Source organism: Toxotes jaculatrix, chromosome 18 (genome assembly GCF_017976425.1).
Source record: "Toxotes jaculatrix isolate fToxJac2 chromosome 18, fToxJac2.pri, whole genome shotgun sequence".
In the NCBI taxonomy this organism is placed as follows: domain Eukaryota; kingdom Metazoa; phylum Chordata; class Actinopteri; family Toxotidae; genus Toxotes; species Toxotes jaculatrix.
The window spans coordinates 7,689,075-7,711,951 of record NC_054411.1 but is presented as its reverse complement, the minus strand read 5'-3'; the positions used below and the strand labels follow the sequence as shown (position 1 = coordinate 7,711,951).

The 22,877-nt window shown below is 42.4% G+C and overlaps 1 protein-coding gene across 3 annotated transcripts; it reads left to right on the top strand.

Annotated features, from left to right (window-relative positions):
* The first annotated feature begins 134 nt into the window (after positions 1-134).
* camsap3 (calmodulin regulated spectrin-associated protein family, member 3) lies at positions 135-22,563 on the top strand. 3 transcript variants are annotated; one of them, XM_041063617.1, is made up of 17 exons: positions 135-620; positions 6,791-7,053; positions 13,115-13,255; positions 13,514-13,600; positions 14,835-14,973; positions 15,066-15,205; positions 15,322-15,406; positions 15,516-15,558; positions 15,645-15,700; positions 16,031-16,064; positions 16,155-18,285; positions 18,386-18,510; positions 18,775-19,067; positions 19,173-19,266; positions 19,745-19,863; positions 19,959-20,077; positions 20,194-22,563. In XM_041063617.1, the coding sequence occupies exons 1-17, from the start codon at positions 488-490 to the stop codon at positions 20,491-20,493; spliced, it is 4,302 nt and encodes a 1,433-aa protein (XP_040919551.1). In that variant the 5' UTR covers positions 135-487; the 3' UTR covers positions 20,494-22,563. The 3 variants fall into 3 exon arrangements, with proteins under 3 accessions (XP_040919551.1, XP_040919550.1, XP_040919549.1); XM_041063616.1 differs by having other exon boundaries at positions 16,028-16,064; XM_041063615.1 differs by having other exon boundaries at positions 15,992-16,064.
* The last annotated feature ends 314 nt before the right edge of the window (positions 22,564-22,877 follow it).

Below are 22,877 nucleotides of genomic sequence, written 5' to 3'. Positions count from 1 at the left end.
ACTCACAACACCTCTGCTGCTGTCTGCGTTCACACAGGGAGATCCCGCCCCCGCTGCCCAAGCTCAATTCCTATTGGACGCCGGGATGAGCGAGTGCTGCCAGTGTGGAGCACCTGGTAGTCAGTCATCGGCGGTGTTCTCAGTGGAGCGCCGTTCAGCGAACTAGGTACACAGCAATGCGGACGAAGGGCAAAAAGGAGGGTAATAGTCCGGTTTTCTCTTCTAACCCGGCGGGTCGGGACTTCGCTTGGTCGTAAGGCGTAATTTCACAGGGTTTTTGTTTCCAAAACCACACAGACAGGGACATCAAGTGACTTGGAAGGAGCTCCGGGCCGGATATTTTCCTGACAAAACCCATTCCCACATCCGTAATCCAAGCCCCGGTCGTGTGGAACAGCCTACTAAAAGAATGATTGCTTGAATATTTTTATACTGTCTTGTAGCCCTTTTTTTGCCAGCACCGCTTCCCTTTTTTCACAGACTCGCTATGGTGGACTCCCCTACCATGAGGAAGACTTTTGTGATCCCAGACATAAAGCCATTGGATTTGTATGACTCCACTAAAGCAAAAATATGCGCAAGTGTCGGATGGCTACTGGCAAAGTCCTACGGCAGTGCAGGTAGGTTACAGTTTAGGCTGCAGGCCTGGTGAGTTATCACATTATTCACAGAGCTTGTATGAAGACCACCATCCTTTTGTTGTCCTGAAATATGTTTATATTCTGTTCAGCAGTGAGGCGAAAATCACATGCATGTAGGGGAACTGCAGTGTGTGTACAGCTCAGCGATTTTCAGCACAAAGAGCAGCATATGAAAGGGGGACCATGCGCTGTATGCATTTTTTTTTTTTTTTTGACTCTGACACATGTCATTTGTTCTCACTGAATGGGTGGTCACATTTTATAGGTATGTGTGTCTCATAGAACCGGGCCTCCTCCCTAGGCCTTATCACGCTAACCAGTTTTGTCGTATTTCTAGCCGCCAGGCTTCAGTGAGAATTTGCTGGCCACTGGGTATGTTTTAATCTTTTTAATATGGAGCATGGGGCGGAGATGGGTTTCAGTACCATTCTTAACTCTCACAGTTCCAGTGTTTTATAAGCCCCAACCAATCCCAACCAACAATTTAATAAATTAGGATCAAATAGCTGCACGCAATAGCTCATTGTGCACTGAGTGAATAAACTGCACAGACTGCTGTGCCTTTGAAATTTATTAGGGGTTCTCTTCCAAAACCCTTAGTCAACAAACCTCAAGAGGCGCTTGTGAGAATCCATCCAGCATCTATGATGCAAAACACACCCACCTAAGGAAATGATCTTGTTGCATAGAGCATACGTATCATAAGACAGAGTTGTCGTGGTGTCTTAAGACAAATCTCAGAGCAGCATCAACTCAGACCCTGAGGTGATAAGTCTCTTTGTTTTAGGCTCCTATTCAGGTAAGATTAAAGCAGCACGAGACAAAAAACAATTAAGAAAACACATTCACATTCCTGAGATGTGCATGTAAAATAAATACTCAGCTGCAGGTTAATGGTCAAGGTTTTAAGCACAGAGTTTACTCAGTTTCTATTTTACTTTAACAACATGACTTGCATGTTACACAATCCCAGGCAAGCCCTAGGCCCAGGGCCTTAGGCTGCTGCCTCTGTGTACTCTGTTTAGCACCTCGACCACGCCCTCCGGTCAAAGTCACCCTCCATGCCAAGCTACAGGAATATGAAGGCCGAGACTGTGTTGATGTGCAGTTTTTGTCTTAATCAACTCAACGGCCTTACTGATAGCTTCCTGCAAAGTCAGGATGACATCATCAAGTCCCTTCCCAGAAACTCAGCTGGGAAGAACAACAGATAGCGCAGCAGGAGCCAGACCAGGTCATCTGGTCCTCGGCTCTTTCAGGTCAGTTCACCTAATGGTGACAATAGACAACATTTTTAATCTCTGAGTCTTTGCAGTACAAAATGAACTTTCACATGGACTGCATACGGTCGACATCACTGGTCTTTATTTAGATGGAGCTGAAAAGGGCCTAATGACATAAAACAACCAAATTAAAAACATAAAGTTAACCAATTCTAATTGTGTGTAAAGTTAACCAACTCTAATTGTTTCATAAGTATAACAGTTTGAAACATAATGCTTAAATTCTCTAAATGCTAAAAAAAAGACCCACAACAGCCAAGGAAACACAGAGCCATCCTTTTTGAATGGAAAGGAGATCATCCCCACAGCTCCTTGCTCTAACAATAGACTGTACACAAAGTAGATTCTCCCTCTAGACTTAGTTTGATCTACCAAATAACATTATGGTTGGAGTTTCACAATAACACTTAGAAGCAGCCTAAAATCTCATCATTACATGCTTTTATATACAGGAATTAGGTAGTGCAGGGTTATACATACCAAAAGTCCAAAAGTACTTAAATAAATATTTTACTCTTTTTGTCTGTTAGTTCATGCAACATATATAGGTCCAATCATATTTTCTACATTTTGTAATTCTGTGTATTTTAAGATTTTGATCATAGATGTTTGGCTACTCATTACCAAAACACTGTCTAATGATCTTCTGTAATGTCTTGACATTTAGATTATGTCTGTTTTCCACAGAAGATGAAGGAAAAGTGGTTAGAGAAAGGTGTAATTTATGATCTGCCCTTGTAGTTGCAATCACCTGACAGATCATTTAAGTGCAAGTCAAACTAGTTTGTGCCTTTACATTGGAATGAGACCAGAAACTCTTGATTCACCAGTTTGTAGGCTTGGGGGAAACATGCTCATATAAACTGGCATGTTCATAAGGTGATTGATATATGCAAATTTTGTTTTTGTTTTACTTCTGAGTCTATTCTGTTAATGTGATTTGTGTGTCTTTGAAATCCATCTGTAAACAACTTAGTCACCAATTACAAAACAGCTTATGGCCAGGCTTAAACACTCTTTGTTTTGGTCATTAGTGTCTTTGTTATCCTCTTTTTATTTTTTTTTCTAGAAGTTAAACCAACCCACCTTGTACCTGCAGGTATCAAACATTGTGTTTCTTTAGTATGTTAGCCGCACCTAGCTACAGAGCTGCTTGGATCATACTGAAATCCTATTGGAATGATTACTCATCCTCTACCAATCATTGTAACTATGGTGAGTCAACAAGAGACAAGGACCTGAGGAGGATGTTGTCTTGGTATTAGTGTTTACTCAAGAGATAGGAAATCCTATTGGTGTACTATATGAAACTCTTAGGTTTCAGACTTAGGAAAACCCCTTTATACAGTTAGTGAGTTCCAAAGTGTGTTTCAAGATATTGTGATACTTTATTGTAAGAGTAGTCACTTGCCACACCACACAGGGAGGCCAAGGATCAGAGTAAGCTACAGAACACTTCTGCTAGGCGATCACGTCCTGCACACTTTGTCACTCTGTAGTCCAGTGTTGTCCTGTTAGTCTCTACAGCACATGAAATGTAATTAGACTCTATTATCGTCTATAGGATGTGCCTCTGTGCACACTGACCCTTTAATGCAATATAAGGCTACTGTGCTTATGTCATACTAGAGGGCCGCCTGTGGTGATGTGTTACAGGACACACGGGGCTGTTAGGCATGGCTTATTTATGGTAAGTGGACCTGTGAAAGTACAGGGAGAAAGGCCACCTCATGTGTAGTGCTTGAAGTATGTCAGATGTTGGTTTATTAATCAAATACATGATCATCTGAAAATGTACATCATTTGATAACTGCATCATTGGATGTCTTACAGTTGGCTACTGAAATATGCTGAAATTAGGAAATATTGTTATCATAAAAAGAACAGTACAGTCTTAACATGTAGGCAGATCAAATAACGATCTCTTCCAGTCTTGTCCAAGATGCCTAAGCAGTAGTTTAATGTTTATGTTGGCATCTGCATTTCTCTCAGAGTTAGTGGTCACATGTAGGGTAGGGTGTTAACATAGCCCCCTCTCACTGCCGCTAGATTTGAGGGCAGCAAAACAGTGCCTGCTTTGTTCTAAAAATGAGAGCGGATAATCATCGGTGTTTGATCCTTTTCACCACATGATGAGGATGTTTATACCTCAATTCTTCAGGGAGAATTTTCCTTATCAAAACACATACAATTCTGAGTTATTAATTTCTTAAAAAGTTCTCTTCAAGTGGTAGAGTAAAAGAAAACTAGCCACCGAACGTAAATTTAATTGAGCAGGCATGTACTGGTCCCTAAAGATGACATGGGGGTGGAAGTGGCTTATCTTGTCATTTGAACTTATGTATGCTTACCTTGCACAGTTCTGCATATTTGAGCTCTTATGAATTATTTAATCTGTGCCAGGTTTCCTGAATGGTTCCAGTAAGCAACCTGACAGTTTAGACTGTCAAATCCAGCAGGTTTTGCAACCTGCTGTGCCATGTTATTAATAGAGATAGTTACTATTGTTACTGTGACAACCTTCCTGAAATCCAGTGATGTCGTTTCACTTAAATGTACATGAGAATGGGTGAGTGGTGGGGTCTTGCCTAAAGTTTTTCTTCCAGAGGAGCCAGGTTGGTTCAAACTGTGGCAGACGTTAGGCAGTATTTGTTTGGACAATGTTTGTGTTGCTCTGTATGTGTTGATTACTGTCAGACACGTGTGGTAAAGTCTGTGACATGACCAACATGCTAGCTCAATCAGTCAATGAAGTAGAAGGACACATGGCTGTTGTTATCAGCAGGAGGAGTGCAAGTCAGTGCAGATAGGAGCTCACACAGCTGAACTGACTACAGCCACAGTGGCAAGCTGTTTCAGTGTACCTTTTAAGAGTTTAGCTAATTTAAGTATTGTGCATACTGGCCGATCACTGAAATAGTTTTGTAGTCTTGATAAAAACAACGACACTGCTGTTGAAAAAAAACCTGTTTGCTTTCCTCCTGCACAAAAAGGTAAGAGGTTAGCTACCACACAGAGCTCCTGCAGGTGATAAGAATAAAGTCTGTGGGTCAAAATGTCCACAGTAGATGGTAAATGCTTGCTTCAGCGTCTCTACTTGAAGAATGATCTCCCTGCTCACCTACTATGATGGTGTGGTAGTTAATCATCTTTGCACACATTTGACTTTTGCCTTTTTACTCAGTCCAGTAGATAAGCAGCAACCCCATGACCTGTGAGAGTGACAGAGAGGCTGTTGCTCGAGTTTATACAAACACACAAGCTTGTGTTTTCAATCTAAATATTCCCCTGGAGATATGGTGATGTCAGCAGAGACTTAGTTACTCTAAAGCCTTCCTACTTGTCATTCTTTTTATTGCCTCCTATTCCTTTTTTGTTTTTTTTCACCTTAGTTATGTGCTTTATCGAGTGATTGGTGTTGTTGTTTTTGATGTGTACAGTTTTGGAAAATAGTGTATGTATTTGCAGCTCTAAATTTGTATCCAGTTTTTCTTTGTAATATACTGTATGTGACACACAAAGTCATTATTCATGGCCAGACGGTCTCATAGGGAAATCATGCTCATATCGACCTCGCTCATCTCACAGAGTTGTGGCATTTGCATCCTGCTTTGCCTTCTGGTGAAGTTTCTCTTTTTCTTCATACACGTCATCGTGGGAAGACTTTTTTTTTTTTTGTATCATGTAACTATGTGAACCTCTGGCTAAAGGTGTACGTTTTGGTTGGTGTGTCACTGTTTACAGCAGTAAAGTGTGCGTTGTAGTTTTGGCACGCAGGAGCATATTTACAACAAAATGGACCATGTGGCGTGACCGACAATGTTGTCTAACATCTATAGTCATCATGGACAGAGAACAGGGCATTGTCTCACCTTTGAAGCTGGCTGTATTGTTTTGTTGTCTGATGTCAGTGAATCTATTACATGACTTTATAATTATACAACAATATAGTGACACCTCCCTTGTAATGACCTCTCTGTTTCTTCTGTTTTGTACCATCTAAGGCGCTCATTTACACACATTACTGTTAAATTCGTACTTTCTCTTTTCAGGCAGACTGCTGGTATTTCAGCTTGTCAACCTTTTTCCCGAAGGCCCTTTAAAACACTGAGACGCTTATTCCAGTATGTTTGCACAGGGACACAGGCTATTGAGTTTGCTGCTGGTTTGGTCTGGATGCAGAGAAACCAGTTTCACAGAGGGTGTGTCAAGTGTGTGTTTTTAGGATCATTTTTCTAGGCTGTGCCAATCTTATTTACAGAAAGACCAGTCTGAACAGATTATTTAGCAACGTTCAGATAGCCACTAATGGTGTATTATTGCTTTACAACAATTTCTCTGAGGCGACACAGACTTAGAATTTTCTTATTTGCTTTTGATAGTTTTGAGTTTGCAGATTTCAGTCAGGTTGCTGATTTCTGCTTCTGAGACTTACATATCTCTGTGAAGATCTGAAAGAGCAATTTTCACAGACATTCACATTAAAAAAAATGAAACGAGGTTTAAAAAAGATGGAAGAAACAAGTGGCAGAGCTTCTTATAATCTGCAGATGCCAACCTCTGAGCTCATCATGCCCCACTGACCTTGATGCTTGCTCTGCTCACACCAGCTGTCTTAATCTGCCACTGAACCTGGAAGAAAGCAGTTTTCCTTCCAAGCCAGTAATAATAGAATATGTTCATGATGACCTTTGACTGCGGAAATGAAGGGACTGCTATTGAGAGAACTTACTCCCATTTTCAGAGTATTCAGAACTTTATCTTATTTATACATCTCACTCACCACATTTGTTTGTTAAATTCTGCACCTAGTTCTCCTACTGCAGGAACATACCAAACAGTGTCTGTATGTTTTTCTCTTGGTAGAGAATGTCCCTGCAGAGCTGCGTGACCCTTTCTACTGTGACCAGTATGAGCAGGAGCATCTTAAACCACCAGTCACACGCCTTCTGCAGTCCTCAGAACTCTACTGCCGGACCTACAGCCTATTACTGGGAGGCACCGGAGCCGAGGCACAACCCAAAGACAACGTTGCCCTGCTGGAGCTCCTCACTCAGAAAGGCATAGTCTCCAAAGACGAGAACATGCTAGTGACTGATGCAGACCTCCGGCATAAACCCATCAAAATGGTAAAGTTATGGTGCTTATATAGGAACTAACTGATTTGAATGGGTTATGTGAACAGTAAACACATAGTAGATGATGCTACACTGTTCTGGCAGGCAGTATTAGCCTGCATGGATTGATTCAAGGAGATGTCACAACAGTTGTTTGGGTAGAAACTGCTTTATGTTTGTCTGTCAGGCTAAGAAGTGAATGTCTTCTCCTGGGGAACCAGATGCTCTGCTACCTATGAGTCTGCAGAAAAGCAGAAGGGGTTGAGTGGGCTTGGTTGTTGATATAGGGGCATGTTTATGCTTTGATTCTAGGGATTAAAGGACATCAAAAAGACCCCCACCCTCTGAGCCCCAGTCCCATCCCCCAATGCTGCCCCCAGCTGATCCGAGAGGATGAGTGGATCCAGCTGCTAGGGCTAGGGCAGTCGTGGTGACACAAGGGATGACTACTTTAATTCATGGGCGTGAGAGGGAGGGAGAATATAGATACAATAGATGGTCCAGACCAGAACAATGGCTAAACAGTTCTGGTGAAACTTTAGATACTGTGTTGAAAGAATACTCTGGGCTGGCTTCGTGAGTTAAATCAAGAGAAACTGGTTTGTCCTCTTAGCCCTTGACAATGGATCTCTTGGATCTCTCTCTCTTACTCACTCACTCTCTCTCTTTTGAAATATTCTAGTAAACCATCCCTTTATACAGATTGTCTTCCTCACAAAATGACAAACAGCTGCATTTTCCCAGGCATCTTGGTTCATGCACACACAAGCTGTGTTTTTCAAAGCTTCGTAGGGAGTCTCTAGGGATCTGTATGTGTAGTGTTGTTGTTGTTAGTTGAACACGGTTTGCTCCACTGCTGCTGTCTACTGGCCACTGCAGCAGGTGCGCCACTGCTGGTGCTGGCTGTTGTGATGATAAGCTTAAATGTATGCTTGAAAAGGTTTGCATGCACCTGTGACATTATCTTAACTAAATAGCACAGAAATTCTGTGACCATTAGCAGTAGAGCTTGGGAATGAGAATGAGAATTTGGACGTTGGTTTTGTATTATTGTGGTGTAGCTATACCTAATATGACAAAATCTATGGAAATATAAATCCGCTTGCACTAAATGTGAGGTCATATAGTCCTTTGTGCAGGACTGTTTTCTAAACCCCACACCTGCTTGCTCTTGTAGGATTTCTGACAGTCAACCACCTGCACAGACAGATGTGCCTCTTCACACCAAAAGCACCAACAAGGCTTTCAATGGCAAAAATATTTTAGATAAATATCCATGATGTGGCTGTAATTTGTGTGTGCACGAATCAGTCTGCACGCACGTGTCTCAGACTTGGTGTTGCTTCCAGAGCAGACTATAGACCATCTCAGCCTGTAGTCCTAATCATGATACTCTTATGGTTGTTATTGTTACTGTTAGTGTTGTATTTGATGTTTACTGCATTGGTGTATGAGCCTTCTAGCTGCTGCTTGGCCCAAGGCTGCTGTCTGAGCATGTCTGCTACTGACTGGCACTGTACCTACTGTGTGGCAAGCAAGGAAAGTGGGTCATGCTGCAGCAGCATTAGAAGGATGGAGCATCAGTGTGGGTCTTGGCTGGTAAACGGCTTTGGTATAGCAGCAATCTGCTGCAGTATATAACAGCTTCGCATATCTGTGTCAAAAAAAAGACGATAACATATAGCGCATTTACATAAAAGTACGCTGAGTCATGCTTTTTGTTAAGGTGCCTTGCCATGCACTGTTGATGACTTTTCAGTTTGTTATTGATACATCACACATTTTACATCATTGCTATTCATTGCTAATAATTATGAAAGTTGGCTCATGTATAAATCCAGGGATGTAGGTTTGTCCTGACCCATAAAGATGCTCATGCTGGCTTGGGTTGCTGCACCGATGTTAGTACAGACCGCCAGTGACCTTCTCTTTACAAAACAACACAGTTGGTGCCATGATCAAAGTAGGGCAAAACAGAGGCATCATAGTTCACTTAACTACTACAGCGATTAGTCTCTTCATTAAAGCTGTTGCTACAGGATGAAGAAGCATTTCTTGTTTGTCCCTGCCTCTAGACCTTGACATTCCTTAGTTAATAGATTCAGAAATATTCAGGAAGAAAATGACTGGTGTGAGCTGTGTGATCTAGGACATGGAAACTGAGTCACCTTTTCCTCTGAATTGTATGTAATATGAGAGGGTCAAGGTTTATTTACTTAGACTTCATCTTGTTTTGAATGTCTTGTTATTGAAATTATAGAAATACTGTATATATAACCTTTTAATTTAGAGGGAAACATGAAAGTCTGACCTATGTGAAATATGCCATATTATGTGCAATTCTGGGCTTAGTTATATTACTTAGTTATATACTTAGTATATTAATTTGTGGTGTCTTGTAAATCCATGCATGCATTGTGTACATGCTACTGACAATAATATTAGAAACTATGTGTTCTATAATTCATTCCAGTATTATCTTGCGATAGCTCGAGTGTCTTTATAGGCATTAGTTACCCAGAAATGAAAGCATTTGTAGATGGTGCATCCTTGGGCATCTTTGGAGTGGGCATCATCTATGAAGCCTCCACCTGGCTCCACCTCTTACTTGCTGTTTCTGTGTGAATGTGTATCCTGCTGGAAACTGTCCTTCGGGTGGTAGCCCAGCCCCCATCACTCCTGAGATTGAGGATAAAGATCTGTGAAGATTAGAGATAATCTGCCATGCAGACTGAACGTCATCATCCACGAATGGATGACACGCCAGAGATGACAACTGACTCACCATCCACCTAACATCTCTCACAACATCAAACTTGTTACAAAGTTGTTTCGTCCATTGTTGGTTGAGACAGTAGGATATCATCATATATTATCCATTTCAAACACACTGAAATTGATTGCACTGGAGGCGGGGTTAAATATTTGTACCCACACTGACAAAGTAAGTCATGTAGCCATAATGCAGCTAACCCTCTTCTGGTCCCCTGTTGATTTTGGATGGGCACTGACACTTTGTCTTAAATCATACTGCTGTGTTGGCAAGTTTCTGCTCAAGTGAGCATCAGTCAGGAGCTTAGTTGAAAATAGAAGTGGCAGACTATCAGAAACACTAACGATCATCTTGCACTGTTTGTTCTGCTTTGGGCCTTTGCTTAAGGGAAACTAATGTGGGATAGTAACAAACTTGTATAATAAAAAGGTGTAAAGCTATTTTAGAGTGGTTTTCCTTCCTTCCTTCATGTTCATATGAGCAATCGCATTACCATATAACCTCCTGTCCAAAGTCCCCCTGTTGGTCCCCAGACCTGCCTGATCCCCCTGTTTGTGTCCCCCTCAGTAGGCCCCAGGCAGGGTAGGGGGATGGGGTTAAGTCATATTTCAGACATAATCAGATTTTGCCCTCACCATAATCTCACTTGGTGATCCACAAGATACCTTTGCATTCTTTGTTTGGCACATTGTTGACACAATAAATTTTGCCATAATTAGGCCATAAAGACTTCATGTCAATGGGGTTAATTGATGAGGCAATAATTTCCCCCTCTGTGTCACATTAGTTTGCAAAGTGCTAACTGTTTCCTGGCTGAATGTTTGCGAGCTGAGAGCCGGTGCTAAGCCAGGAGCACGGAGCAGTGCTGCGGTCAGGCTTGTGTTGAGATGCATTGTGGGTCAGCTGGTTGGTTGTTATGGTGATCTGGCAGGCTCTGTGCTGCGTGTTCATGAGTTGCTCCTCTCTCCCCTCTCATTAGGGAGACTTGTGATTTAGCTTAGTGAGCTCTCCTGGGTCTGCAAGGGGAAATCCACTAGCAGCCCCTTTTCTTCCCCTTACATTCTGCACTTTCTGTCATGAATTACCCGCTACCCTCTCCTCTGAATAATTACTGTACTGTATGATAACAGGGTGGGCCACTTTCGCTAAGTCTGTCATTCTCGCTTGTTCATTTCTTCTTTTTCTCTCAGTCATCTTGTCTCCTTTTAACCCTATGACAATTGCTCCAACCTATGATTACACTTTGTGGCTAAATGCAAAAATATGTTCCTACCTTAAATCACTTTGTTTTTATCCTGAGAGTTTCAGACAGCTTTTGGCAGAATTTTGCTCAACATCAGTGGCCCATGTTGTAGGGCTCAGAGAAATCAATATCACAATATTAACTTTATTTAAAATCACACATCAAATTAACTTTTAATACAGTTAAACTGTCTCTTGTCTGTTTACGTCAGGCTGAAAAATTGTAAAACAAAAACTTGAATTTGCTCAGATTTGTTATTTTTTCATTTTGTCTGTTTTAATTTGTGTCCATCCTTACCATGTTTCAGTTATCAGTGCAAAGCAATCATGCTCTGAATCAGTCAGATCAGTAAGATTGTGGCTAGTCCCTATGTCAGATTATTTGTCCCCATCTGTACTGCAGCCATTTCCACTGAACATACAACATACAAACAGTCTTGGCAACAGTGTTAGGAGGCCAGGCCAGCCAGGGCCACTAGGCTCCCAGTGACTGACTACAGCACATCCAGAGAGCTTGGCCCAATACTATCTGACAAGCCTTTGCTGGCATAGCCCACCCTGCCTGCCCCAGCACAGGGTCTGTCCAGGTCAGCACTTTACATCAGGGTTGAGTAGGCAGACATGCAGACAGGGCTCATGCACGCAGCTGGACTACAACCAGCCCATATCGGGGGCAACGTAAGAGGTTAGAGTAAGAATGTCTGGCCTCGAAAGTGGAATTTGTAAGTAGTAAAAGGGAGCAGGCACTGATTTGCACAGATTAGGCTCAAAACGGAAGATTGGAGATTGAAGGAGTGGCCCCATGACAGGAATGTGTTGTTTGTGACCTACCTGCCCCCTCCGTTGGCCAGAATTAGTTATTATAACAAGGGGCTTGTAGCAGTTAGCTAGTAGTGAGGGGAGAGGGGGCTCAGGCCTGCTTTTGGATGGCAACTAAAAGTAATATAGAAAGAAGAGACAAAGATAGGAGGATCATCCATTAAATACATAAGACTTGACAAGGATAAAGAGGGCAAGGGACAGGAGTACTATCATAAATTCACTCAAGAGTTAATTTATTTGCCAGATGTCTGTATGAATGAAATGCACATGCAAATGGTTTAAGTTTCTTAATCGTTTAGAGCAATATGGAGGTTAGACATATAAAGTACTGTTGGTTTCAGCTCCATGGCATGAATGGAGCACAACTTCTAATGAGCTAACAGGTTTATAGAGTTAAGCCATTCTCTCTGACTGAGCTGATAATGTTGGTGGTGCATTTTAATGGGCTCTGGCCATTAGAGAGAGCACAGTAATGGTCCCTCGAGTATGAGGAAATGTCTGTTGGTTACAAATGCTTGGGAATGGAAAATATATGTAAGCAATGTTGTTGTTGTTATTGTTGTTTCTTGTATATGTGTGGGGGGAAAAAACTATCTGTAGTAATTAGTTTTTTTGGTCAATTTGTTGTCTGACAGAAAAACACATTCATACACCAAAAATCCAGAAAAGACATGGAACACCTGTTTCTTACAGAGAATGCAGTTCTTTGTCATACTTCCTGGTGATCTAGTTACAACACCTCATTTTATCCTGCAGTCTCTTACACATGAGTCATACAGCAATATTTCACTGCGCAAAAAAGAAGGGAAGCGCTCTGGAGAGAAGGCAAATAAAGGGAAAGCAGCTGAGGAATGACAGTCCAGGAACACACATGTTATCATATTACAGGTCCATTGCCTCTTTAATGATTCAATGATTGTACAAACATAGGTCCAGAGTTCACCCACATGTACTGAAGTGCTTGCTGGGAACTCTAGTTAGTGTTTCTGCTGACTCGGAGCTGGCTTCTGGTGACCCCTAGAGGATACTGCTTGTAAATATTAGTAGTACTGCAGTGGTAAGAGGTGACTTCTCTTCTGCAGCAAGCTGTGTACTGCTAGAGCAGTAGAAAATATCAGCGTCTGCCATTATTTTGTTAGCTGTAATTGATTTATGCTGTTGGGTTCTGTCTGGCCTCCACTGTGACTGGTCTCATCTCTGACACTTCCTCTTTTTTCTTCCATGTGATTGGTGCAGAGTGCTCACCTGGCAGTGATAGATGCCCTGATGGCCGTGGGAGCCATGGAGACGGTGACTGCGGTGAAGACATGTGGTTCTGCTGAGCTGCTGGGTGGAGCTTCCAGATGGGAGGATGCTCTGCTTCATTGGGTTAACGGGGTAAGGAGCGAGCCAGAGAAAAACAACACTTAATTCAAGTACACAAGTACACATCTTTATTGTATCCTGTCAGATATTTCTTGTTGTTCAGACTTTAATTTTCCTAAGTCCTCTGTTGTTGATAACCCCATGTATGTTTATTGGGGAATTGGGATCTTGTAATTTTTTTTTATGATATGTTTTATAAATGTGACAATACATAGTACAGATTCTTGATCAATGTGTAATAACTATTTTTTCTTCTGGCCATGCTCTCAGTTAAACCAGAAGCTGAGAGAACTTACTGATGGATCCCAGGATGACTCATCTCAAGCTATTACAGAGCCCCAACCTGTTCAACCCTCTGTGAGTATTACATTACACATCTAGTGAATTTCTGTCTCTTGTCACACATTAGAATATCCAAACACACAATAATCTGTCTAGGATTATGTACTCAATACTATAAAAAAAGCACCCATCTATTAAGCTCATATTGGTTTTCTGCCCTGGCAGGCCCTCACCCACTCTTACTCAGCTAGCAAGTACTGGTTGACACAATAAATTAAGGGCAGCGTCACTGCTTTGTCAACAAGTTTGTCTTGTCATGTCAAGAAATTACCGTCATCACAACCCTTTCTCTTCTTTGTCTACTTCTCCCACTGTTGGCTTAATACCTCTCCTTGCACTCCTGTTCTCCACTTCCTCGTCTTTCTCTATTTCCTGTCCCTCCTCCTCCTCTCTGGCAGTGTCCTACTCGCTGGTACTGGAAACTTGTTCCTGTAAGTTCCCTCCTTTCCTCTGCTCCTTCCCCCTGTCCCTACATCCCTCCAGTGTCTCCATCAAATTTATCAGCAAATATCTGATAGTCAGGTGTGTTTTTTTTCCTCCATATGTTGGTGTGAGAATGCGAGTGTGCATCACTTTCTAATCTAGTCTTCATTAAATTGCATGTCACAGCATAAATGTCATAGGGCAGGGCATGATAGGGACGTGAAAGGCATTGTTTGTTGACACTTGAGTGGTGCATGAATCACAATTGGCCCTCAAGCAGGCCTTGAAAGTGTACAATGTACAACCAGTTTCTCTGGTTGTCTGTGTAACAGAGGTGTGTGTTTGTGTGTGAAAGGCTAAGGGGTTTACAGAAACAGGCTTCTAGTCAGTTCGTCCCTGCTGACAGTGTGCTGTTTTTCTGTTTACCATCGTCGTACCTGAAACATTTTTTTCTCTCTTTCTCTCTTGCCTCTTCTCTCTGCCTCCTGAGACCCTCACTCGTCCCACTTTTTCTTGACAAAACCTACCTTCTTTCTGCTCTGATTAAATCGCTCCCTCTGCATCTGCCATTTGTTCACCTAATCTCTCTCTATTTTGCACACATTAGCATGAACTCTATTTGTCCTCTTTTTCACCTTCATGCTACGGTTCTTCTTCTTTCTTTTCTTCTTTTTTTTTTTTTTTTTTGAAGATTTTAAAGTATTGATCCATGTTTGGAAAAACCCGGCCTTGGTGGTTGGTAACTAACGTATAAACATTTTAAGATCACACTGCAGTATTTGATTGTTTTTTTCTTTCTGTTTTTTTCTTTTTTTTTTTTTTATAGCTCCGCTACAGGAAAGATAAAATTCAGTCCAAACAAAAGCCCATCTTTCCAGCGGTGAATGAAGTCAAAGACTTGTCCAGTGGTTGTGCTATTGCTGCTGTCATACATTACTATTGCCCTGGCCTGCTAAGACTTGAAGGTACCAACAAACACTGTAAACACATGCTTTTTAGTACTTAATGTTTTTAAGTCAGTTTAACACTTTTTTCTCTCTCTCTCTCTCTCTGTAAGATGTGTGTATGAAGGATTCCATGTCTGTATCAGACAACCTGTACAACCTGCAGTTCATCCGTGAATTCTGTGACAGCTGTCTGAAGTGTTGCTGTCACTTGGCACTGGAGGACATGCTATACACACCACAGGAGCTTCAGGTACTTATATTTACTCACCCAGTCATCAATAGACTGAATAACACATTCGAAAAATATATATATTAAGTACTGTATTGTCTTCTTAATGCCTGATGTATTCTGTGTGATTCGTTTAGCTCAACTTGCTGAGTTTCCTAGCAGAACTGCTTAGCTGGTTTGAAGTACAAAGGCCAGAATTTGTTCAGCCAATAGACACATTAGGTAAGTGTCACTATTTTTATGGTGCTTTGTAAATACTGTGAAATCCTACAAATAAGATCATATTGAATATCTTTTAAAAAGTCCTATTGTGGGTTTTCCTTGTTGTTAGGTGGATCCACACCAGTAACACCAAGTAGCTTGAGTGGTAACAGGTATAGAAGTTCTCTGAATATTATTTTGCTCGCATATTCTTTGGATGCACTTGTTTGAACTGAAAGGTTTTTTCTTTGCCTTACAGTACCTCCCCTTCTATCTTCAAGAAGCCTTTCCTCCCCATCTCCTCCCCTGCATCGGGTAAGATTAAGGCTGTCCTCTCATCATTACATTAAGCTACAGTGTTTTGTACGTTTCTATCATTTTACAGTCTGGTTCACTTGTTCCCCTCAGTGCTTGTCTGTATGTTAGTTGTGTTTCATGTTGTATGATCCTTTTTGTTTTCTTACTTGTATTGTCCTTGCTAACTTTTTGTACACATTTTTCCTTTTTTATTGGTGTATTGTTTGGTTGATATGTGCATCCTTGTGTTGTGCATCCCTGTGTGGTGTGCATGCCTTTACATGTCTGTGTGTATCCCATTGTACTCAGGATCTTTGACTCAGTCTACCTCAATGTCTCATATAGAAGGAGTTGGAAAGACATGGAGTAAGAAACCCCTCAGGTAGGACCCACATATTCAGTAACATTTAGACACTGTCTTTTGTGCTTTTTAATTTAATTGTACTTATACTTGTTTTTTTTTCCCTCCTAGCCGCCCCTTGTCAGCAGTATCCTTCAGCATTCCTTTTGGCTTGGACAGTGATGTGGACATTGTGATGGGCAACCCTGTGATAACCCGCTCTGTTAGCTCAGACCAACTCAACCCAGCAGGCCAAAACATAACCCGAGTGCCCTACACTCCTCCGGAAGACCTCAGCCATTTGCTTAGCAAACCCCCTGGCCCCAATGGCCCACAGAGAGCTTCCTGGGCCACCCAGAGTCCCACTATTCCAAGGCTGGCAGAGGAGAATGGCCTTGCAGGGAGTGAAACAGGAGAGTTGCCTACTATTGAAGAGGCTCTCCAAATTATCCACAATGAGAGCAAGATGGAGCCTCGTTTACACCCTGATGGTGCTCCTGATGGCTTCTACCTCCACTCTCCTGATGACCCTGCTAGTTCTAGACATAACAGCAATTTAGCAGCTGTCAGCTGCTCTGCCCCTACACGCTCAGGAATGATGTACCGGCCCCCAGGGGATGCCAGGGAGCCCACTCGCACCAGGAACACTTCTGAATGCTCACGAGATGACGACTCAGTCTTAAGAGATGGCAGTGTGGACTCAGATGCATCAGAAGACATGCCTAAGGCCCAGTCCACTCCAACCACACCGGCTGCTGGTGCACATTCTGCTAGGGGCCATGGCAAAGAGGAGTCTGACAGCGGTGTGAAGATGACTAGTTTTGCAGAACGCAAAAAGAAGCAGCTTATGGATTCTCCCAAAGCCAGCGATTCCTCTTCTCCTCAGATGACCACATGGGCACAAAAGTCTGAGGAAAGCCCCAGCAAGAGCCCACAACTCAGTAATGACATGTCTGAGCTGGGAGTTCGGCTTGAAGAAAAGCGCAAAGCCATTGAAGCACAGAAGAAACGCATTGAGGCCATTTTTGCAAAACACCGGCAAAGACTGGGGAAGAGTGCCTTTCTGCAGTTAAAGAAGGAGCAGCGTGAGAATGAAGGCGAAGGGGAAGGGGGGGATGGCCAGGTCAGCACCTCTTCCACAGAAGAAGACCTCTCTCGCTTGACACTGGAAGAAAGGCTAGCGCGTATGGAGGAGGAAGAGCAGCAGGAACAAGATGGACAGCGCCCTTCAGTGGAGGATGAGGGTAATATTAAAGGGGAACTTACACTCAACAGACAGGTCAGTCACTCCAAAGAAAAGGCAGGTACCCCAGCAGAGAAGGGCACTGGGACACCTGGTGAGAAAATGGTAGCTCCACTAGGTGACTATAACAATGCTGTATCGAAGCTGACTGCGGCTCTTAGCTCCCTGCAAAGTGACATGCAGCGACTGACTGAGCAGCAGAACCAGCTAATCAAGAAGAAAGTTGCAGCTTCCAACAACAAATCCTGGGTTATTCCAGCCAGCCCAAAAACCTCCACCCCAGCCCCTGCCCCTGCACGCATGTCTCGAGAATCCACACGAGATTTAAATTCAGCCTCCTCCTCTCCATCTCCATCACGCAAAATCACAAACCACACCACTCCTCCTAAATCTCCTCAAGTCCATCGAAGAACTCAGTCTGTACCCCCTAAAAGTCCCAAACACCACCAACACAGTCGTCCCTTGGACATTAAGGTCCCAACCCTGTCGAGGGTTCTCAACCCACCTCAAAATGTGGACCGCATCCCCCACCTTCGTCGTGTAAATCCCTGGCAATCCCAAGTGCAGACTTCATCGTCGTTCTCTATTGGTGACTCTGGCAGCCTAGATGAGCTGCGCTCATCTGGACCAACTCCTGTTCCTACGCCGACACTCACCCCAATACCAACTCCTACCCAGACTCCCCATCCTGCTGCAGATGACACCCTGTCAGAGGTAGGCTCCACTGACGATCATAGTATATTTAGCATGGACCTGGAGGCAGGGTCCTTGCATGGTCATCCGCCTAAGAAGGAAGGGCTTGCAGGTGGGGGCTGCAGCTCTGGTGCCCCATCAGAGTGCTCCTTCGAGAGTGATGCCCCTGCAGGGATGTTGAATGGCAAACGCAGTAGCCTGATTGAGATCTCGCTGTCTGCTCTGCGAGATGGGGAGGAGGACGACCAAGTACCTGATGCCTTCTCTGACTCGATGAGTGACCCGACAGAGCCAGAAGCAAGAGGAGGGCTTGGTTTCTTTTTCAAGGTGGGTGACTAAATATTATTACTGTATGTGCCATTCTAAAAATGCTGTTTTTGTAAGGTCAACTCACTCTTGCTTTTTTATTTCGGTCTTTATTTATTAGGATGACATGGAGCGACCTGAGGATGAGATGGCCCAGCGAAGAGCAGCTTTGCTGGAGAAACAGCAGAAGAGAGCAGAAGAGATGAAAAGACGCAAACTTGAACAGGAAAAAGAGAAAGAATCAAAGTGAGATCCTTTTCATTCAGACACCTTCATTCATAAACAAATGAAGACATTACGTTAATTTAAATTTATTATTGGTCAGATTTGTAAAGTTGCTGTAGAATATTACTGTTATGTTTTTGCAGCATATAACTGATGTTGATTAGGATTTATTTATTTTCCCAAGTGCCTTTACCTGTCTGATATATCAGTTTCCTTGTGCTTTTACCATTGTTTTTGCAATGTCAGTGTCACACTTCGAAAGTTTTACACATTGTCTACTTCCAGCAAGCCTCAGTGGATGATCATTGAGGGCTGGGGGAATAAGAATGAGGACAGACCCCAGACCCCAGGCACCCCTCCAACATCACGCACCCCGCCAGTGGAGGGGACTCCCCAGCGCAGAGGAGACTTCACTAGGCAGGAGTACGAACGCAGACATCAGCTGAAGATCATGGAAGATTTGGACAAGGTGCTGAGGCAGAAACCCACCACGGTTCGTGGTGTCAAGAAGCAGAGACCTAAGACTGTGTTCAGAGATGACTCCGTCCTCTCTCATAGCCCTGTCAAGGGTTTCATGGGTAAATAGTTGTAATATTTACACACTCTAATCTTAGCCTTTATATGCCTTCTTCTACTCTCACATGTATTTGGTTTTGGTGATTTCCTCCTTTCCTCCATTTTAGGCACAAAGCTGAACAAAGTGTACTCCCACTCAACCATGAACCTGTCCTCCATGGCTAATGACCCTGGAGGCCTGTCTGTTAGAAAGTCTCCCAGGTAACCTGCACATTCACAACAGCTTGTTTTTTTCTTTAATAAATGCTCGGAAAGTAGGAGCCACATACAGTAATAAAGATGAACCGACCTAAGGAATATTTTAACTACCAAAAGAGTAAAAATGTCTTTTATACCATATTAGTAAATTTACTATGACATTATGGAGCTGGAAAATATATCAGTTATATCACCATAATATTGTTATCACTATATGAGATTAACTATTATTCAGTGGAATAAAATGAACCAGAAAAATAACTTTACTATGTCCATATTATTACTGATCATTTTTCATATAAATATGTCTTTAAATATTTTCTCTTAGCACAATTGCCTTACCTAAAATATTGCCAGAATATTGATATCAAGGTGTTCAATATTTGTAGGTCCTGTGGTAGCTCTTATCAGTGTTATGGGGGGCAAAGGCACATGTATACACAGTCTCAAGCTCCGAAAATCTTTTTGTGACTCCCTCTAGCCGTTCGCATTCTCCTTCCCGGCTAATGTCACCAGGACGAACGAGTGCTCATAATGGAGAGCGGGACTGGGAGAATGGCTCCACTATTTCCTCCCCTGCCTCAATCCCAGAATACACAGGTCAGTCATATGTTGCAAACTGCGAGAGTCTTTAATTAATCCAATAAGCATTGTTTTGTTGGGTAAATGACATTTGGAAATGCCATATCTTACAGGACCAAAGCTGTACAAGGAGCCTAGCTTTAAGTCCAACAAGTTCATCATCCATAATGCTATCACTCGCTGCTGCCTGGCCGGCAAGGTCAATGAACCACAGAAAAACAAGATTGTTGAAGTAAGCCACCCCACTGTGTCAGAGTCCAACGAAGAGGTCCACCCTAACAAGACTGTTAGTGACCCTGATTTCTGTATTTAGCTGCACTTAACTTCTTTCTTTCTCTGTCTCTTTAGGAAATGGAGAAGAGCGCGGCCAATCACTTCCTCATTCTCTTCAGAGACACGAGCTGCCAATTCAGAGCAGTTTACACCATGAACCCTGAAACAGAGGAGATGGTACGGCTCACTGGCATTGGCCCCCGCATTATCACACCTGAGATGGTAGAGTCCATTTACAAGTACAGCTCTGACCGCAAGCAGTTCACAGTCATCCCGTCCAAAACCATGTCCATGAGTGTTGACGCTTTCACCATCCCTGGACACTTTTGGCAAAAGCGTCCAGGAACTCCCAAAAAGCTTGGCACCCCCAAATAAAGACATACACAAGATGGGTAGAGATGTTACCATTCAGGGAACCAACTCCCAGCTTGACTCCTGTAGTCCTGTATTTTGGCCAGTGAGGCACTTGATTGTTTTACCCAGTTAGACTAGCAGTGGACAGCATGACTGAGCTATCAGCCTGGACTCCCGGGACAATCCAGTCAACTGTACATGCCAAGAGAAAGGGCCAATCACTCACTCAGTCAGCCAATGTAGTTACAATAGTTTCAAGAGCTTCTGATTGGTCCTAGATTGTAAAATGTAATGCAGCTGATTTTGTCAGGATGAAGAATTCTCTTTCCCTTGCACCCTGCCTCCCCATGCCTTGCCTTACCCTGCCCTCAGAGTCATTTTTGCGACTCTTAGGTAAGAAAAAGAGGAGACAACCATACTGCCTTTGCCCAGACAACAGTATTTTGGGCCAGAGTAGTTCCTGCCCCTCTCAATTCTGCTTGCTTTTCCTTTTGCTGCCTTTTCTTCTTCTTCCAGGGCTCACTCTCTCTCCAGTCTACTGAGACAAGCAGCTCAGCTCTCAGTTCTGATAGGAGATCTCAGCTGAAAATTAACAGCAGGTAACACTGCTCTCATATGAATGTAGGGCACACACTAACCACTCATTCCATTCAGGGGTGTTTTTACTGGTTGGTCAGGACCAGAAAATACCATAGTGGGTGGTTCCTCTGTGGGCTGCACTGGTGGTGGCTACTGTGGTTGTCATTGGACTTGCACACCTAGAAACTGCCTGTGCTCCCATAGTTCGTGCACTCCACTCCACTCTCCTTCAGCTGTAGACATCTGGATGTTTTTTTTATACTGTTTTGACATGTTTTTGCTGGACAAATCGCTTCAGCCTTTGAGAGCTGAAAGAAGAATGAAATTCATGTGACTTTTTCCTCTTAAATTGCTTTCTCATTTTCAACGTGATGAATTGAAATGTTGTCTGAGCTTATCTTGAAAAACAATACTGGAAACATGAAGGAGAGCTTTATCATGTTTATCATTATTTGGATACAGCTCTGTGTGAAAATGATAATCAATGCTAATTTAATATATACTGAATGCTGATTACTTTGATTTTTTTTTTGACAATGATTTGTAAAAAGTAAGTTGACCTTTGTAAGCTATGAATAAGCTAGCCTGCTGCTTGACCATTAGTGAGACGAATGAGATGAGAATGAGTGAATGAGAATGAATAGAAATTGTCTGACAGCTGAATTGCTGAAACCTTTTGTCTTGGGATTAATAAATCCTTTAGGTCACTAGGAGTCTGTTTCCTATCGTATGATTCCCTGTTTGTGTGTCTCGGCATATGAGCAGTAGTTTTCTTTATGAAGGATAATTCTGGACTGTAACAGCCCTCATCTTCCCCACGCAGTCTTTAGAGACACCTTCATGTATAACTGGGGGAATGTAAATGCCAAACAGTTTTTCATGATTTTTTTTGCCAGTCCACACATTAGAAAAAACCCTTGACCCTTGTATTTACTTCTAATCAGGTCAATATCACCCCAAGATCTGTGGGAAACTGGCCCACTTCTCCTCCTTTTCAGTGCTTAGCACTACAGCAGCTGCTTTGGAGCAGCTGTTTTCTTTCAAATCACTAACTGCCTCCAACTGTGTTGTTTGAATGAGATTCCAGTACAGATGTGAAAAACATGTCGAGAGCAGCATTTTGAAAAAGTAAATAAGATGATTGATTAAAAGTGTGTGAAGGAGTGCATATGGAATAACTGGATGTTTGTATTTATGTGTTTGTAAAGAGTAGTATGTGGTAGTTCAACACTATATTTTGATTCCGTGCAATTGTCCCTAGAAATCCCCACATCACCCAGAGGTGTATTTATTTGGTTTGCAATAGATGTTGCATTTGATGTTTAGTTTCAGTTTCTACTTATGTGTTTTTTGGTTAAGGTGGTAAGTCACTCATTCATTTCATAGAAGTTGTCATAACATTTATGTTTTCTTTCTCTTCTGTTATCAAATCTGTGCCAGCACATTGTGTATGTTCATTTCATAAATTAACTATCCTTGGCAACTGGACCAGAAAAAATAAAAGTCCTTTTTAAATCATTGTCATCTATGTTTTTTTTTTCATTCCCATGTTTATTTTCCCATTTGCATTAGTATTGTTTATGTTGTTAGAATTTTAAAACACATAGGGATATGCAAAACCAAATTACTTTTATTGCTTTTTATTCAATAATGTGTTTTTTTTTTTCTTCTTTGAACAGTTGGGCTCTTCCTGCTTACTTAAAAAAAAAACATTTACTAGGCTGTGTGGCTGTGGTAATACTGTTGATAATGGGCAAAGCATGGCACAGGTTAAGCCCCCCTCAGTGCTGATCCCACTGAAAAATCACAAGTAAAAAATCACAAGT